Raw genomic sequence first — 18,453 nt, forward strand, 5'->3', positions numbered from 1 at the left:
TCAGACTTAAACTCTCCTTTGTCATGCAGAAAAACAGGTTAAATAGTTCTCATGGATATACACTCATCTTTTGCACCAAAAATAAGCAGGTTTTTAAAAATGTGGACCAACGCATCAGAAAGCATTGCTGTCTTCCCAGTGTTGGATTTCACAAAAAACAAAAAATAGTTTTTACTCATTGTTCACAAGATGTAAAAAAAAACAAGTACACAAAAGTTCATAGCTATTAATGCGGAAACGCCTGGAAGTTCAATGTGCGTCATAGCCTTTACCCATGCGCCATGTTTCCATCACTACTGATCAGAGCCGATAAAAACCTGAGTCTATTGCAGAGTAATTCGAGTGAATGCCGATTGTATCCATTCCCATTGCAGACAAAAGCCAGATGTTAGTGGGTGTTTTGGGGGTTTTTGACCACTGGAAAAGGTGCTTCAGTCACATTTGGTACCACTCTATGTAGCTCGAGGGGGTGAAACCATCTTCTTTGACAAAGCAGTTGTGTGTTGGTAAGGGACAACACCCTTCCGAGATGTATTGACTAGCAAATGAAGGGATTCGATGAATGGAACGGCTCCTGTTTCATTTGGCAGGCGTGCCCACTTTGTTTAGGTGTTTTGCTTTCCAACAGGCTTGTTGACTGGCTCGTGCAGCGCTCCGGTGCCTGGGGTTCGTGAGCACGCCTGTGTGCCTGTGTTTGGTGATGTTAAGTTCGAACTGACAGGGGTTGCTGCAGTGGTTAGTTTGTGTGCTTGTCCTTCACGTCTGTATGAACAGTGAGGGAGTTGGTACAATGAAATTTCCCTCACAGGCCAAACAAGTGCAGCTGCACAGCGCGAGCATGCAGACATTTATTATTGAGCAGCCGCCTTTCATTATTCATACCAGTGGGTTTCTGTGCACCCAGCAGATAAACTTCTTTGAGCCTGTTTGTTCTTCAGACACTCCACTCATTGATGTTAGCACACATTCACAGGCCATGAACATTTAATTGCAGAATTAAACACGTTGGCTTAATGAAGGTTTAAAGAAATGTAATCTCTTGTTGACAACCACTCATTCAGTGCAAGGTTCACCATCGATCATGCCCTGAATGTAAATCATGGTGAATGGAAATCCACAGTTGAGTCACAGTAATTTCTATTCATACACTAAAAATATCTGATGAAGAGTTTGATTCTTTGTGTGATGTTTGATGGAAAAGTAGACAAAAGCAGTGTGTTTATTACAGCTGCACAAAGGCAAATATTTATATAGCTGTTTAAGTCCATACATAAAGAGTAATGCAATTGCAATATAAAATGTGATAAGTAATATGGGCACAGTTTTTGTTTTATTGTTAATTTGAATAAACTTGATTTTGCATTTTCAGTCAACACTGCAGTTGGTAATTATTTTCAGTTTTTCTTGTTTTCTGAAGTGACTCCTGGAACTTGGTTATAGCTGCTAGGCAAGATTATAATATCCAGCCAGAGGATCTGTGCCATCTGACTACCTGAGTACCATCTCGGTGCCAGCATGCCAGGATGCTCATTTTCATCACTGCAGGCAGAGTCAAGACAGTAGGCATGGTGCAGTGCGAAATGACTGCCTTGCTTCACACCCCTGCCCGACTGGGACAGCTTACTGTTTAACACGTGCATAAAAAATGGCCATGGACCAGCTCAAGCTCAGGTGGGGAAACATAAAAAAAAAGGTTCAGCTTGAAAAAAGGCTTGCAGCACAACACAGCCTTTTTTACGCATGTGTCAAAATAAATATCATGAGACACAATGCAGTAAAAAAAATTCGGAGTCATTGAGGCGAGGAAACCAGTTTATTATGTACCTGTATCCCTTGCCGGCAGCAATATGTAAAGTTTCCTCCCACCCGGAAACCTAGTTAGCATAGCTGTCTGCACCCAACCTGACAGGGCTGCTGCTGCAGGTGTATTTTTAGCACAACAAGCGGACTCTGCATGGTTATGTTATAGCATCTCATCTGTGAGGGGCTGCAAGGTGTCATCTCACCGCTGAAGGGGCACTGACTGCTACCGAATTTTAATTGGCAGTAAAACAGGAGTTTGTTCTCCCAATGTGATGGGGAGGGAGGAGGGAGATTGTAGTCTCAGACGTAAACGGTTGATGTGTGTGTGTCGGATTATTTAATCAATATCGACCAACAATTGCAATTTGCTTTGATGGCTACTGCCTGGGAACTGCAACATTATCAGTGTATTTGTGCATTTTGATTTGTTTTGCACATGTGCAGCGGGGACTATGCAGATGTGTCAGCTTTCCTCTTCTTTTCCCACCACCCCCAGCACAGCATTAAGACGAGGGTACGCTTGACATTAACTAGGTTGTACAACCAGGTCTGAAAGCAAGTGTTTATAGCTGTCCTGATTTGCCACTACCAGGGGTGGGAGGAAAAATCCATCCGTCCTCGAGAGAGATGTGAGGTACAATAATCAAATGTGGAGAACAGTGGACAGATTTGGACCATAGGCTTAGACTGCATATAAATAAGATGGACAAGCTAAAACCTACAGGTGCTGTTATCTTGCACACTTGAAATGTCCTCAATCTGTCCTCGAATCAAAAAGTACCACAACTCCTACTTGCCAACATCTGATTTAGTCATATAACCTCAGGGAGACAGAAAATTTGGGATTTTAATAGCTTGCGAAAAAAGTGTCTGGGTATTTGAGCCGTTTTAAAATGAATACAGATGTAATCCTCGCCTTATGTGCTAATGAGAGAGAAAGAACAAATGGCATTTAAAATGTATAGATGCCTCATTACAATGAAGATGAGCTGGACATATTATTTTTCCTTTTGAGCCTCTGCAGTGACAAAGCAACAGTATTTTATCCAGCTGAAGGGAACAGCACTCGGCTTGATCATTTTTGAGTTTGACAATCTACATTTCTTTACTCGTCTGTCTTTGTTTTCTGTGGAAAATGAGCAGTGGTTCTTTTCCATTGCTCTGCATATCTGCATGACTGATTCAAACCAGCTGCTGGTAAGCTTTGCCAGTTTGATCTCTGCTCTCTCTGCCATTGGCTGCCGTGGCTCTGCCAGCTCCCTTGATTAGATGTCTGTGTTTTTGTGTTTGCAGCTGCTCAAAGTGTAGAATGAAAAGTCTGCGGTCGTAAAACCCTCGTTCCCAGAGTCGCTGGACAAAGGACAAAACGTTCAGGCTAATTTGGCAAAGAGAATGAAACCACAAGCTGTAAGTTGGATCTGGGGGAAGTTTTTAAAGAGAGAACAGCATGTTTTTGCAAATGTTCTTTGTTTAGGGGTGTAATGGTTCTCCAAATCCACGGTTCAGCTCAGACTTTGAATTCTGCCCAGGGGGTGTGCGGCCTCAGACTTTTAATACATCGTACAACTTACTGCAGGCATGATCACTTAATCATGATTGGACACATGATGTTGCAAGACTACAAAATAGTTGTAATGTGTATTGTAAACAAAATATTTGGCTTGTCTTTACGTTAAATGTAATTGTAGTTTTGTTTATGAATGTGAGCTGTTGGGAGATATTATACACCTGTAAACTGTAGAGTTTCATCCCAGGCTTAAAGTGAACACTGCCATTACTGCTAGCTTTTAATTATACTATTTGGAATTATTACTATAGAGTGCTAACTGGTTTTGAATAATATTAAAGTCTTAAATTAAACTTTTTCTACCTTGCAGTAACTATTACTCTGTGTTTTATGTTGGCTTCTGTTCCATAGTGATGAAATGAGAGGATCAGCATGACTTCCTGTTCAGACCATGAATTTGACATCACTTAATGATGAGATCTGTTTGAGAAGGCAGAAGCCATTTTATTTCAGCTCCAGTCGGCTCCCTTGCTGGTTAACTGCTAGTTTCTTGCTCTATCGCCCCTCTCATACTGGTGATTTTCCAGTTTTCCAGAACCAGTCTCTGTGATGACTAACTGGGGCTAAAAAGAATTGCATCGCTGCTGGATGTTAGTGCTTTCTGGACATGTTGTGCTTATTCAGGCCTCTCAGACGGCAATTTTTTTACCTCTCAAGTGTAATAATTCCTTCCTTTACTCTGTAAAATGTGTGTGTGTGTGTGTGTGTGTGTGTGTGTGTGTGTGTGTGTGTGTGTGTGTGTGTGTGTGTGTGTGTGTGTGTGTGTGTGTGTGTGTGTGTGTGTGTAATCCCTGCTGATGGTGTATCAAGGGCGTGTCCTCCAAGCCCTCTAAATTAAGGGCTCTTGACCTCCTCCACATTGAGGGGTCTGCAGCCATATTGTGGGGCACTATGAGTGTGTAAATGCTCCATTAGGATTCATTAGTGCCTCTCGTTGGACATATTGTCCAAAGTGCAATGAGCCGCACCAGTGGAGGCCCCTTGCGTTCCTCTGGCACGTGCCATCCCATATCCTGCTCTGTGCTCTTACACAACTGAAGAGGAGTCCCCTATCTCCGTCTTATTCTCTCTCTCTCTTATTGCTGTCATTCATCAGTTGCCATCCCCGTTTTCACACATCACCCTGGTTTCTTTAACTCATTCATTCCTCCCTTTACACGTTCGTCTCTTTTTTCCCCCTCCACCCTCTTTTCCCCTGCCTCTCTTGGGATTGTATAAAGTGACCAATGAGATCCCAGTGCAGCTGCTGCCATGGTGATAGGCGACAGCGGGATGCACCACCCAAGATGAATGGACCGTAAAAGTAGAGGGACAGTGGTAAAGGGTGTGGCGGGGGGAAGAGGCTGGCTAGTCTGGATGGAATAAATAAAAGAAAGAAAAGGAAAGGAAGTAGCAGGTATGTGACTAATTTCCTTGTGCAGTGACCATCCCCGATCATTCTATACCGCTCTGGGCTGCAATGAAGGCCTTCTTCTTTTTTTACTGGTAAAGCACAGTCACTGATTGAATCAGGATCAACCTGAGAATGAAATGTGTAATTTTCTTGGCATTAGCTCTGTCAATTCTATCTATGCCTTGTATAATTCAAGGCACTACGAGTTCTATGCTTCTTTCCCAATAAACCACTGTGGAATATCAGTAGAGGAACGCAGAGGTCAGTGACCTCTGAAGCCATTTTAAGATTTTGCCTTTCACATATGAAGGACGCAGCAGGGGATTTTGTGAGTCAGACGTTTTCACAATCATAGGAAAATGTCTGCATAAAGGGGCAGAAATCACATGTTTTTGTTTACAGCATATCAACACCGGCGTCTGTCTTTTTCATCCAGAGATATTGGGAGGAAACATTGCTGTTCAACTGTGGTTAGACAAAGTGATTGATATCCCACATGTGCTGGGTTTTGATTAATTGTTCAGTCTGGACTTCCATCGTCTGATCCAGTTTGCACGGTGCAATCTATGTTGTGTTTGAAGCGTGGATCACTTTATAAGCAAAGCTCTTAATCAGGGATAATGTGAAAGGCCTTTGGTTTGACAGACGCATAAAAGATAATTCACATAGCTTAAGTCAAAGGGTATGAGCTTGCCAGATGGCTACTTTTATTAGCTCTGAGTATAGGCTGCTACTCAACGTTACCCGCATCAATATCACAGTGGTAGGTGTAGTGGATGGCTTTTATATGTAATTGACTGTCAGTTCGATTAGCTACGGGAACGTTATCCCTCTGCTACACTTACATTTCTACAGTCTGGGAAAAGTCCTGACACATTTCTTTATCATTCCCTGTCTCATGACACAACAACCTTTTTTTTTTACTTATTTTCTTTGTCTGTGGCTTTAAAAATTAAATATTTCTCTAGAGCTGATGAGCTTGAATTTGTGCGAACATCTAAACTCCAGCATTAGTGAAAACCCTTTTATCCTCCATTTAGAAAAAAAGGCCATGACGTTAACTAGGTGTGATGAACATCCCACATTTGTCTGGCGGTGGCGCACTCTTTGTGGGGTAAACCTTTTTAAAGTGATTTCTCATTATGTGTTTTGTGTTGCTAGAGAAGTGCAAGTGTTGCTCATTAAGCCTGTTCGCCCATGCAGTAAACTGCTGGTGATTCCATCTTGTTCTCTAGTTTAATCCCTCTCGCTCTCTCTTTCTTTCTCGGTCTCTTTTGTTTTGAAATTTTCTCTCCCTGTCAGAACGAAGATGACGTGCAAGCGTTTTCTCACGGGAACTCGTGAGAACACGTCATATGTCACCATGTCCCAGTTGACAAATGCAGCATATGTATGTATGTATGTGTGGGTGAGTGTGTGTGTGCATACATTATGTGGGTGCATGTGTTTGCCTGTGTGTAGAGAAAATCTTTCAACCTATGTCCAATTGGCAAAGAGGCAAACGTTTGCTGCAGTCATTAATCACAGTGAGACACTCGGAGGATTTTTGACACTGTTTACTTACTAATCTAGGGAATCTAAGTGAGCTTGTTATATAATGTAAGGGAAAGAGATGTCATCATACCGCCTGGGTCACACTTGTCTGTGGCTCACAGTCTGTTGCTTGTCTGCAGTGGAGGAGGGTTCTGGTATGAATTCTGTGCATCTTCTGGTCCTGCAATAACAATAAAAACCTTGTTCAAACAAATGAATGGATTCAGTCAACAGAAAGGCTGGAGCGCTTCTACTTACAGGAAGTGTTAAACATTCAAACTGTGGGGAAAGGTAACCTTCACTGTCTATTTTGCTGTGAGCCGTGTGTGGCAGGCTGAGAAAATAGGTGAGAACTCGACCCTGGGAGAACAGTGCAGCTCACGTGCCTGAGATGTGCTGCTCACACAGGAGGTGTGGACGCTCTAACCTGATAACATGGGAGCCTAAAAGATAAGCAACACACTCCATGTTGTATACGTGCCGTTCACTGACCTAGATTGATGCCACCATGAAGCAACGTTGGATCATGGGAGTTGTTGTCTCCACCACCATTGCCGGTGAAAATCAACCCGACGCGACTCTAGGGAAAATCCTGTTCATGGATGAGAGAATGTATTTATGTTTTATTCACATTACAGAGCAAACAGCAGTGAATAATCGTGATCCATCCAGTGACCAATACAAACAGTGCAAGGAAAAAACACTACTGGCCAACTGGCGAGCGGTTTGTTTTTCCTTTAACGCCATTTACCTCGGAAGTTATAGCAGAGACAGGCAAAGTCACGTTTAAAGCTCATAAGACGCGAATAAAAGTCGATCATTCCGGAGCTTTTGATGGAACCTCTAATTGCTTAACTTTGAGCCTAACCTCCGAGCATCCTATTTTTACATGATTCATAAATCTCTATTTGAGACTAATAGAGGAAACTGTGAGCATCCCTGGAATTTTGAAAGCCCACCCAGAGGAACCCAGGCTGGCAGAATCAATATCATCACTTAACACCTATTTCTGTGTGCTTTTATGTTGTGTTGCTTTGAGGGTTGGGTTGACGGATCATTCTCTTTCATCTCCTGCTGGATTGTATTTGAATCCATAATGTTTCCCTCTTATGGCTGTTTCTCTGTTGTCCATGAATCATTCGTCTTCTGAAAAGTCATATAAAAATTCTTTCAAATATTCGACCTTTACTGTTAAAACGGGTTGTTTCTCTCTCTCTCTCTGTCATCTTTCTTCCAATACCCCCTGGAAGCCTAGTTTCACACATTGTTTCTTTTACCCACTGTTGAGACAAATCTGTTCTCCGTCATCCATAGAAATAACTCATGACCCTCTAGGTAGGATGAAAGTTTTTTTTTTTTTTTTTTTTAAAGAAAACACATTCCTTTATTGAGAAGATTAGGGAGGAGAGAAGCCTTGAAAAATCCTTGGAAAAAGGGCTGGATGAGCACAGTGGGGGAGGGGAATGAAAACAGTGTGAGCTCGCCTTGTAGATACACTTGTCATCATCCGCGAGTGTGTCTGTGCTTTGTGTTGAATAAGCTAGTGTACATGCTTGGCAGGGAGACAGACAGAGCTATGATTGACTGATTTAATTTTTCTTTGCCTCCCTGTTTATCTTCTCTCTTTCTCTCTGTACACCTGCAACCCAGAGACGTACTGAAGGTACACTTACTGTTCTCATGAAGTAAACTCATGAGGTGAATGCAGGTAAATAAAGTGCGTTAGGATTTCTGATATAAAATCCATGTTAATCCCAAAGGAGGGAATGTTTTAATGAGGATCAAATCGAATAAGAGTTGATTGTGTTTAAGTTAGAATAATTATTGTCAAAGGAAAAGTTTGACATTTTGGGAAAATATGATTATTTCCTTTGTTGCTGCAGCTAACTTAGTTTAATACATATACAGGAAATGAGGAAATGGCTTGGCTCTGTCCGATGTGAAAAATATCAGCACCCACTGGGTCAATAGATGATCCCAATCAGGAAGGAATGGAGAAGATATGCACATGTGTGGGTGATGGAGAGACTGGGAGGAAATACAAAAATCTAGGCAGAGACTTGGCACTCTGTTTGGGTTTGTGTCACATTAGCATCACACCCACACCTCGTTTAGAACACTTAAAGTATGACTTAGAAAGAGGTGCGTGTTCTCATTCTTTCCTTTTAAGGCAATTGATGCCCCCGATTTAAGCCGCCTCAAGATGAATCACCAGAACAAAGCTTTCTAGTGGACTCTCCTCTCTCTCTCTCTTATATGCATCCATAGCTGGGCCACTTCCGAGAATAGCCTTCCATGCCCTACATTTTTTATGGATACGGTCAATATCATTTTTATTCTTCTGTAACGGCAACGCTGCAAAGAACACAGGGAGATATTAAAAGAAGCAGATGTCAATTAAAGCCTAATTAGTGCTTTAACGAGGCCTCATCATTGTCATGCCCAGTCAATCAGATCCATCCCAGCAGCTGATCTCCACATCACTGCACATCCCTTCCCATAACGAAAACCAAAGTTGACACCAGAGAAACATGGTGGGAGAGGTAGTTTCCCTTCAGGATTTCTGTGCCCATAGTTCTGACCTTTTTCCCCCATTGAGGGTCATTTATGCTCAACACTAGATAGGGTTAGATGATGGATGATGCCATAGTCCATTGACCCCCCCACCCCACCCCGGTGCCATTCTTGTTTTTGCTGTTGGGGTTGGATGTAAGAGAATTGGGCCTCAGAACACTGCAGCCTTAATGCCATTAGCATGGCTGAGTGGGCAGGCCAAGTGCTGAGGTATGCCGGGGAAACAGATGAGGCAACATGGCTGTTAGCAATGTTAAAACATTTCTTCCCGGTGGTTTACTTGCATTTATACTTCTCCGAGATCCTGTTTAATCATCGTCCTCTCACTGTATTCCCTCTTTGCTTTGTTACCCTTCAACCCACATCATGTTCTGTCTTCTCTCTCCCCTGTATACTAATGGCTCCTGCAGCCTCCCTCTGCTCTGATAATTCTCATGCTATTAGCAAAACAGTAAGTAAAGTAGCTGTCTCTCTATTGGTTTTGGTGTTGTTTGAAGCAGCAGAATCACAAGATCTGTTATAAGAATCTGTGCACTAATTACTTTTATTTCTTTTATCTTCTCCTTCTCCTTCCCATCCCTTCCTCTGTCTCCTTCCTCTTCCTCTGACTCCTGTAGTTAGTGGTGTTGCAGCAGAAGGATGCCGCTGGTGAAGCGCACCATCGAGCCCAGGCACCTGTGCCACACGGTGCTGCCAAGGAACATCAAGAATGAGCTGGAGTGTGTGACTAACATCTCCTTGGCCAATGTCATCCGCCAGCTCAGCAGCCTGAGTCAGTAGCACAAGGACACTGACACACACACAGACACACACATATCCTGTGATTATTCATTTAAAAACATAGAGCACATGTACTCCACATCCACACAACTGGAAATCTGGAAATGTTAAGTACATTTCAGGCATCTGAACATTAGAAAAAACTTTTTTTGTTGACACTCTCGGTTGTCCTTGGTACTCATGATCAGTTTTTACTCCTGCCAATGGACAATAAAGCTTGTGTTTATTTAGTCATGAACTGATTAATAGGAGCTAGAAATACACTTAAATTATTGTGGTTTAATAGCAACTATAATTGTTTACATATATTGGGATATTGGGATTGAAAAGATATGAAATCTAAAATAATCAAAGATACAACATATGGTAATATTTATTTTGGTAAAGGAAGACATCCTGAAAATTAAGGATTTAGACATATTTGCAGTTTACAGATTTCTTAAATCTGCACTCAAATGGAAAGCAGTATATTATCAATTTGCAAAGCAAATCTATAAATGTGCTTCATAGTCAATCACTTGCTTTGAAGGATATTTGGTTGCCATAGTAACGTAAAGCTTTGTGCTGGGAGAAACATGGTCATGACGAATGTGCTGTGACATGAATCGTTCATTAGAGAATGAGAAGTTTTATTCAGTTCCTGGAGGAAATGGTGGCTGACAATTGAAATCATTCAGCAGGACTGAAGTTAGGATGCTCACAAAATATCGCTTTCTTTTTCTTCTAATCCTGGTCTCACAAACACCATCTCCCTCAGAGCAGTTAGCCTGCAACAGTCACTTCCCGAGGGATTTACAGTCACAACTGACGCAGCGTTTCTCCATCTCTCAATATCAGTAATTGCACATTTATAAACTATGATGCTTGACACGGCTGGAAAACGGCTGTGCCACTAGCTCTTCAAAACAAAAGGGATGTAAGTATTATGGACTATAAAGTCTCTAGAGTCACGTGATGTAAAAACTGTGGAACTAAGAGCTTTGAATATTTGAGTAAACATTAGATTTATATTTTAAACAAGTAACAATTTGTCTCATTATTGCTGCATATAGAATTGTTAATGACTGTTAAAAAAATATATTTTTAAATGTGTGTGCATGTGTGTGTGTGCAGGTAAATATGCAGAAGACCTGTTCGGAGAGCTGTTCAATGAGGCCCACTCCTTCTCTTTCCGGGTCAACTCCCTGCAAGAGCGCGTGGACCGCCTTTCCATCAGTGTCACACAGCTTGACCCCAAAGAGGAGGAATGTGAGTACTGCAAACACACAAACACACACACAATCGCAAGCACACACAAACCAGCCCCACTTCCTTTCTTTCCTTTTAACCTGAACCAGTTTCATATGTGCATTGTGTGTGTGTGTGTGTGTGTGTGTGTGTGTGTGTGTGTGTGTGTGTGTGTGTGTGTGTGTGTCTGTGTGTGTGTGTGTGTGTGTGTGTGTGTGTGTGTGTGTGTGTGTGTGTGTGTGTGTGTGTGTGTTGGAGCTCACCTCTCTCTCACCCCTCAGTGTTAATGTCTGTTATCAGGAAAAACAGGCAGAGAGATGGTCGACATTCTTAATCTCAAAAACACAAACCACATCCTCTATTATAGACATTCAGAATATAATTTTGCTTTAACACTCGTTTACACTCAGACTCAGGTGAGCAACGAGTTAAAGGAAGATGATAAACGGCGGGGACTGTCGGGTAAGCCAGGTTATCCTGAGAGAGGGAAGGCGGGATGACAGGATAGCGCAGCAAAAGGAGAGTGCAGTGGGTGTAAAGTAAGAAGAGGGAGAATCACAGCAATGTAATAACATGCTCCAAGGCGCAGAATCGATTTTTTCTGTGGGGCAGCAATGTGTTTACGGTTTTGCACAACGCTACTCTAACTGCTTCCCTGTCACTGACACACAGACAGTAAAATCCTCACTGGGCTGGAGACGCTGCTTATTTTATTTCTGTGTACATAAGCACAGGCTTGTAACTTTTTACACGGCAGTGAATTGTTTAGTTTTTTTGCTGAATAATACGTTTTTGTTTTATAGTCTGAAACAGACTCTTAATCACAGTCGGTTCATCCTAATCTTCCTTTTTCGCTCGGTGTTCCATTGTTTTCACCTCCGCCTGTGATTATAATCTCCTCTACATTCATCCTCTGAATTGGTTTACACCTTCTTTTTTTTCATATTGCCTCTCATCTTCTCCGCCTGTCATTCTCCTACATGCTTCTTCTCCCTCCTCATCACCTCTCCGCTACCCTCCCCTCCCCTCCTCTCCCCACCCTCCCCTCCACAACTTGTCCCAGTGCTCTCGCTGTGCCGATTGAATAATTGCGTGTGATCTAGTTTTATAACTCATGCACCTAAACCCTGCAGAGGATAACATTCCTTTCATTGGATAGACATCAGCAGACTTTTGGAAACACCCAGGTATCAACAGCACCTTTGTATTGTTTTTGGCATAAATGCTTTCCTCGCATATTCATGTCTTTGCACACAGATTGTGAGCTTCATCTCCCTCCATAAATAAGCCTGACTTTCGCAGCTGAATCATTGGCTAGAGAGGCGGTGGATAAGGATCAGCTCAGTTGCAGTTTGAGAGTGCGGAAGGGGTTGAGGGGGGAGAGTTGGAGGGGAGGAGGACAGTAAGAAAGATGGAAGGAAAGAGGGATGGGTGCATAAGGGCACTGCAGCAAAAAAGCAGTGGAGTGTAAAAGGATTGTACCGCAGAATTTTCTGGGCCAGGTGGAAACGGCCTTCTCTGCAGGTTACACAGATCTTCCACTCAGTTCAACGCCTCTGCATTCATTTATAACCAAATGAAGTTGTCTTGTAAATGGGAAAAAACCTGCACTCCACTCCAGTTTCCTCTCTCGCCCATTATCCATAAAGATTCGAAACATCAAGCGACTATAATAGCGAGGCGGTGTTGCAGCGCAGTGTGTCGTGTCGCCTGCTAAAGAGAGAAAAAGTCAGATGGACGTGACAGAAAGACGGACGGCTGTGGGGACGGGTTCGAGAACCATTCCTGTAAATGCCCCCTTTCATCCCCGCCCAGGCCTTTTCTGTAAACCCTCACACTCTCAAACACACATCACTTTGCACACATGTTGTACAAAGTGTATGCTTTTAGCACAAGCGGCCAACTTGCCTTGTAATTGTCTGTGTGCATCTGTGGTCTGCACGAGAGGAGGAGTGAAAGAGAGGGGAATGAGTGCAGGCAGGAGTGGGACCATAAATCAGGGCTGTGGAGGGATGAAGATTGGAGGATGGGGGCAGGGAGAGAGGACAAAGGACAAGGACACAATAAGAAGTTTGAAGATACTGTCCTCAGAACACCTCACAAGCTTCTTTGTAGGCCTTTAAAACCTTTAATGGGCCTTTAAAATTTGGAGACCAGCTATGAACTTCCCTGAAGATTTGGAACAAAACATTTCATCCTGGAAGCAAATTGCTGTACATATGGTTTCGCATTCACAGCTGGTTTCTATCTAATGGTAACTTTTTAATTTGTAAATTTAATCTTGCAGTAATTATCACAGCATTATTTTTATGTAATTGCTGATATTTTGTTATTTATTCATGCTGTTGCATCCATTAAAATTTTAGTATGTGTTGTATTGCAATTTATTGGATTTGATATTAAACTAGAAGAGCACTCAGAGAGAGTATCTCTATCGAGGCCCAACAGTTCTGTGGAGATTCTCAGTCTTCCAGGTGACACATTCCTCCCAACAGTCGTCTTAGGAAACCACATTTAAATTAGTAAATCTGGAGTTTTATTTGGATCTGCACCAAATTGCAGACAGGAAGGTAAAGATCTGCCCCCTGATCTGGATCTGCACCACAGGTTAATGGATTCTTCCCTGACCCTTACAGCATCCTTCCACCAAGTTTCATGGTAATCCGTCAAATAGTTTTTGTGTAATTCTACAAACTAACAGACATACAAAAATGTGAACCAGGAAGAGAGCAGTTAAATGACATTGTTACTGAATGATTAAGAGCAAATCTAGTACTGTAAGTAAGCAAAAGAAATGGCCAGAAAAAATAATATTTAAAAGAATGGGAATATAAATGCACATCTTTTCTTGGTAAAATCTGTAAAATATAAGTTTACATATTGGCAAACAAAAATGTGAAGACCAATATGTCTGCGAAAGGCTCATATTGACCGACTCAGCGACAGGCTCTTATATGATATAAAACTTCCCTGCAGCACTCATGATGAAAGCCGCAGTGTCTCACTGAAGCTTTAACAGACATCGAAGTGTCTTTCATGCATTTTGAATGAATGTCAACTTGTGACCACTGTTCGTCTGAAGTGAATCGTGCTTTTACTGTAGTCTAAAGCCTAAAAGGGCACAGACGCCGGACGACGTGAAGGATGCTTAGCTGAAGGTCAGAGAGATGTGGGATAGAGAGATGGCCGGAGTGATGTATGCGGTGTCACCAGTGGCGCAGTGGTCGAGGTCAAAAGTGCTTTATCACGTGGATTTCTGCACATAAACGCACACACACACCTTGCCCACACCCCGCTGACCCATAAGCCGTTAAAGGGTATTGTTCGCCCCCCCCTCCGAACACACCTCTCCTATCTGTGTTGTCCTCCCCAGCTCTCTCTCATCTTTCTGATTGATCTCCGTGCCCCCTCCATCTTGTGTGGATGCTATTTGTGTGCTGTCAGCGTGTCTTCCCCCTATCACTCCAGCCAGCCAAACTAATGGCCTGTATCCCCTATGTAATGGCTCCGTTATATCATTGCATTGCAGGCCATTATGGAAGGCCACAAAGCCACCATGAGTCCCTCTGGGCTCTAACCACTTCTTTATGTACTTCATAGTCTCTCCATCTGCATCCTTTTTCTTTAAGTCCTTGCTGATGTAAGAGGTTCCTTCTTATTCTTCTATTGGCAAACTGTTTATTTTTCTCTTTAGTTTTTTCTCTTTTGGTGCTTGTTAACTCTCCTTGAGTCTTATTACCTCTGGCACGTCACTTTTCTTTATCCACCCTCTTCATCTGGCTCTTTGTCTTTCTGTCGCGCTCTAATCTATTCAATTAAACTTTACTTACACAACTGTTAAAAAGGCTTAACAAAGGAATATGCAAACAGTTTATATAAAGATAAATTGTAAACTACAATGGCACTGAGGCGAGCAAATACCTACACAAAGGCCAAACATTCCTTCACATGATTGTCTAGTTTTAATAGCTTAATAATATTCTCTGAAATCAAAAATACTGCAGATAATACCTCGTCAATCTACAAGCCAATCAAGAATTAGGTTTATTTTAAGATCATAATATTTAACAACATTTGATTTTGATACCACAGAATAGAGTTATAAACTATAGAATACAGATCTACATATACAGCTGCAGAGGACTTTATTCCACTCATATCCACACACACGATCAGATGTGTCTCTTTGGTCTCTTCCTCACCATTTGGCAAAGGGACTTGGGAAAATAGCTAAATTCATGCCTCAGAGATTCAAAGTATAATTTGTGGTCATGATGGCTCAAAGGCATCCGCACACTTTGTACACAATAATTCAGAACACATTTGCCCTTATGCGATGTCCCAGCGCTGACAGCAGATGGTCGGCATAAACTTATTCATTTTGCACAGAGGACAAATAATAAGCAAAAGAAAGGAGGATTCAGAAAGGAGCAAAAACTGAGTTGGAGCAAAGTCTCTGTTGTGCTCTCTCCTCTCCCTCCTCTTCATTTGCATGTTTCCACGTCTATTTACCTATCTCCTGCTCTGCTCTTCAACCTTGCAGAGAGGTAACAGCGATTCAGCGCTGCAGGCAGAAGTACGCAGAGGGGGGAAATATAGGGCAACATTTGCATTGAAGTACAACAGGAGAGAGAGAGGTGTGCCTGCATGCTAAAAGACAGCTTGGCCTTTGCCTTCTTCTTATCTCTACTGGCTCTGTGCAGGACTGCATCTGTATGAGCGAGGGGATGAAAAGAGGGAAGACGTGATACATTTCCGCTGAAACTCATAGCGAGGCTTGAGGAGATGGGAGTGTGTGCGTGCATGTGTCACAAGAACTTCCTCGCCTCGCTTTGATTGAGGGTGTTTTTAGCGAGATGCTATCTGTCCAGGAGAAAGATATGAGCGAGAGAGAGAGATAAACTATACAGCCCTCGCTCCCCGATAAGGAGTTTCACAGGCTGAGATCAGAGGCTGCTGCCAAACCTGGTGCAGCTCCACCCGACACACACATGCACGCACACACACACACACTTCAGAGGACACTGACTTACGCAGATTTCCTGGAGACTTACTTTAACCTTAACCATAGTAATTACTTGTGTAAACCTAATCTTTACCCTAACTTCAACCATGACCAATTTATATCCAATTCTAACCTGACGCTAACCACAATTCACACCGTACCTCTAACCCTTAACCAGGACCTCAGAACTAATGCTTTGGATTTTGGTCCCCATGAGGTCAACTGGTCCTGACAAGTTCAGTGTTTATGCTTGAAAACAAACGAGTACACACACACACACACACAGAACCACACACACTAACTGACTCATCCTGTCGCAAACACATTTTGTAATTAGCATGTAGAACATCATGTTAAGATATCCATCTGTGTTTGACTGATACACTGCGAGTGTGTGTGTGTGTGTGTTTCTGCCTGCATTGATTAGTGCAGTGTGCCTCTCTCGGCGCTGAGTGTTGCTTGGCAGGGTTTTACAGTCGCCTCGCTCTGCATCAAACACATCCTGACACACACACCTCTGCAGTGGCCCAATCTTGTTTCTCACTTTTGCACTTACTTGTCACACCATGTGACAGCCCTTCGCTCCCTCTAAACGCACCGGGGCGGCAGGATCCTGTGCTCTTGTTTGACATTCAGCACAGAGTAACACCAGATAGACACGCACCATTTGGTCACCGGGTACTTCTGGCCCTCCGACGGGGTGTTATAGTTCTCTATACTGTATTCTGTCAGTTTATAAGTAATTTCCTGTTGCTCATCCCGACCTTGACTCTGACCTTGCATAGGCAAAAATAAGTGACATGCTCTACAGTATTACTAAACCATCCAAAACAGGCATCACTTCAAAGTTCATATCTTCCTTCTCACCTCCTCAGCTTGGGAGCTAAATTGACCTAAACCTTTTTTGATCTCACCATCTTACCCCTATTATTTCTCTCCTCTGTGATTACTGTGGACAGTCTCATTCTCATGCGGCTGTGGCTTTGATTTTTGCCCTTGTCATCATTAGTCACCTACCTCTTATGCTGCTGATCTAGAATGAAGCATGATGTAGGTATTAAAGGATAATTCCACCTCATTACCACTTGAGTGATATCTTTTTAGTTTATGCTATGTTACTCACAAATTAACTGCTGGGGTGTGGGAATGCTGCAGCATCAATAAGAAATAAGATGGGTGAAGAAACAGCTGCAGTTAAACAGGTTGGACAAGTTTTAAACAAACTGATGGATTAGTCAAACTTATTTGGATAAGGAAACATACTTGTCCAAATAATTACCATTCTTACCATTGTTACACACACTGTTACTGTGCAACCATACAATTCAGATGTGCTATTATTTCCATTTTATCTCTAACAACCGATAAATGCACAAAGAGTCAATTTTGATAATGCAATCAAAGCAATCAATTATTCACCGACCTATATTGTGTCCTTCCACAAACTTTCCTAGAAATCCATTCAGTTGTTTTTGTGTAATTGTGTTTATGTCCAAACAAACAGACAAGGGTGAGAACACAACCTCCTTGGCCGAGTAATTAATCAAATATGTCAATGTTTAAAAAACCTATATAGCACCTTTTTGAAATTTGACCTGTAGATTTTCATGAATCATGGAGGCAGCAGGATAAAAGAGAACGGAGCGACCACCCTTAGTTTTCTCCTGTGGTCATGTCTGTTTAACACAGAATGCTGTTTACAGTGTTTGTCTGTGCGCTTTCGGTCCGTGTCTGTTTTTCTGTGAAGTCCAATCCCCCCCCCCCCCCCCGGCTCTGCTCAGGTTACCGTATGTGTCTATCATAGATACTGCGTGTTTTCATGCATTTTCACTGTCTTGCACTATTTTACATTACTCCTCCCTCGCTGTTTTCTCCGTGTTTCACTCCCCTGTTTCGATTACTTTACCTTCTGTGTCCATGCAGTTATTATCTCCCTCTTGCATTCTCCGGCCTTTTTTCCCTGTCCTGGAGTGTAACTTACCTTGGCTCCCTGATAGTGTTTGTTAAAAGTGATACTTCAGTGCCTCAGGTGGCTGTGGAAGTCATTATCCAGCTGCACCGCTGCACTGAAGAGGATCAGATTTCTGTAGCTGATCCTTTCTTTGCCTTTTCTAAAGTACCTTTGTTTGTCTTTTTCCATTAAGGCAAATGTTGTCTTCTTGGCTCAGTTTTAAATAACTCTACAGTGTGTTATGTAGGTTAAAGGTAAGTATTGGATTTAGTTTTGTATGTGGTACAGCGAACTATAACAATGCTTTTTCTAAATGCCACATGGCTTTTTTCAGTCTTCCCCAGGGCAGCAGCAAAGTGTATCCATTTGTCCCTCCTTCATGTATAATTCAGATCTGGTTGCAACGCTCTAGATTTATTTCCAAGTCGGGTTTTTTTTTTTTTACTCGGCCCGACCCGATCGAGGGTTAGCATTACTCTGTTGTTTTTTTTTCTTTCCTCTTCGCCTTCAGCAATTTCTGCAACCTGTTTTTTTCTGAAAAGCTTCAGCCGCGCAGCATCGATTTCCCTCTGTTATTCTCCTGCCCTCACAAAATGTCAGCTGTTCCTGCATGAAAGAAG

At 42.4% G+C, this 18,453-nt stretch overlaps 1 protein-coding gene across 3 annotated transcripts in view; it reads left to right on the top strand.

Annotated features, from left to right (window-relative positions):
• wasf1 (WASP family member 1) overlaps nucleotides 1–18,453 on the top strand; it is a 49,806-nt gene that overhangs the window by 11,578 nt on the left and 19,775 nt on the right. For all 3 annotated transcript variants that reach the window (XM_034579837.1, XM_034579836.1, XM_034579835.1), the window contains exons 2-3: nucleotides 9,488–9,642; nucleotides 10,764–10,898. In XM_034579837.1, the coding sequence (XP_034435728.1) occupies nucleotides 9,510–9,642; nucleotides 10,764–10,898 (268 nt within the window). In that variant the 5' untranslated portion in view covers nucleotides 9,488–9,509. The remainder of the gene's footprint in view (nucleotides 1–9,487; nucleotides 9,643–10,763; nucleotides 10,899–18,453) is intronic.

The sequence above is a fragment of the Hippoglossus hippoglossus genome, chromosome 24 (genome assembly GCF_009819705.1).
Source record: "Hippoglossus hippoglossus isolate fHipHip1 chromosome 24, fHipHip1.pri, whole genome shotgun sequence".
NCBI classification, from domain to species: Eukaryota; Metazoa; Chordata; class Actinopteri; order Pleuronectiformes; family Pleuronectidae; genus Hippoglossus; species Hippoglossus hippoglossus.